Genomic DNA, 1,506 nt, shown 5'->3' with positions numbered 1-1,506 from the left:
ACACATTTATTATTTATTAATTCCCTAACAACCTAATTAAACCACAAAGAGGTAATAACTAAATGGAAAAAAAAGAGAAAACTTTTAAGGACTTCATCCTATAAAGCATGTTAATATAGCAGAAGAGTAACATTGCTAAGAGTAAAACAAACATTTGTAATCCCATCATCTGTCCTGTTAGAGCTCAGCTGAGTCCAACAGCGCCCTCTGCTGGAACCTCAGGAGAATACATGTTGATTTAAAGTTTAAATTGCAATAAAATCAACTATTGATATATTAATATACACTTGTTTAATCTATTTTTTTATAATTAGGTAAATCAAAGCATATTTAGAATTTTAAAGTACACACTATCAGTTAACATTTGAATTAAAACTTCTAAAGAAGGGTTTTTAAACTTAACAAAAAAAGTCTTAAAAAAATTATTACCTATTTATAATGCTTATTTGAAGTGACCCAGAAAATTATTTTTTTAATCAAGATGGACTTTCATCATTGTGCAAACTTCTATATAATTTCCTTCTATTAGTTGAAATCTTGTAAGTTCTAAATATTTTCCAACTAAAAGACATTTCTGACTGAATGTGAGTATCAGCATAAAGAAGGTGGCTCCCTGACTCCTCCCCTTCTCCACAGGTGGGCGGTCACACGATGCTGCCGATTCGCTGGATGCCCCCGGAGAGCATCATGTACCGGCGCTTCACCACGGAAAGTGACGTGTGGAGCCTCGGCGTGGTGCTGTGGGAGATCTTCACCTACGGCAAGCAGCCCTGGTACCAGCTCTCCAACAATGAGGTCAGCCACCAAATAAAAAAATATGTTTGTTAAAAATCAACAAGGAGTAGCTTCTTTAGGGAACATTTTGGGTGTTTCTGAAAATATCTTCTCTTTTTGCTTTCATACTGTTTTAATTTGATATTAGAAGAAAATTAAAGATGCTTCTATAATAATTAATAAAGTTGTTTTACACTATCGATTACAATTATTAAAAAATTAAAATTTTGCAGCTGTAAGATTAAATAACTATAGCCCCACAGGACTTTTTCTGTAATGTAATATAATTAATTTTACACACAGAGGAAGCTGCTGCTCATTTATGTTTTTCTGGAAACAACAAGAGAAAAAGTTTATTTAATAAAACAGATTATTTTTGGCTAAAAATTGGTGAAGCAGAATGAGAAAAACATTGGATTTCAAAATTAACTGAGGAGGACAAATCTCAGACCAGATTACATTCAGGATTTTCCATTGAAATAAAGTTTTTTCATTTTTTTTTTTGTGAAAACAGAGAAAACTGAAGGATTCCTGGTTTAGAACCATCTAAGCAGGTTAAAAATCGCCAAAACAACCAAACCCAAAACTGTTAAAAGTCTCTTATAGTGCTTAAAATCAACAATTCAAGTTATTACTTCCACTTCGTCTACACCTCTTGTTTATGCTGATTTTTGTGTCTTTTGGTTCAATATTTATCTGACTTTAAACTATAGAAACCAATTTAAGCTTTTG

General features: G+C 32.3%; 1 protein-coding gene across 2 annotated transcripts in view; it reads left to right on the top strand.

The window, feature by feature from the left end:
- Positions 1-1,506, top strand: part of ntrk2b (neurotrophic tyrosine kinase, receptor, type 2b) — a 25,442-nt gene that overhangs the window by 20,304 nt on the left and 3,632 nt on the right. For both annotated transcript variants that reach the window (XM_024299133.2, XM_024299132.2), the window contains exon 17: positions 637-795. In XM_024299133.2, coding sequence (XP_024154901.1) covers positions 637-795 — 159 coding nt within the window. The remainder of the gene's footprint in view (positions 1-636; positions 796-1,506) is intronic.

Source organism: Oryzias melastigma, linkage group LG12 (genome assembly GCF_002922805.2).
Source record: "Oryzias melastigma strain HK-1 linkage group LG12, ASM292280v2, whole genome shotgun sequence".
In the NCBI taxonomy this organism is placed as follows: domain Eukaryota; kingdom Metazoa; phylum Chordata; class Actinopteri; order Beloniformes; family Adrianichthyidae; genus Oryzias; species Oryzias melastigma.
This window is presented reverse-complemented; position numbering and strand designations above follow the sequence as displayed.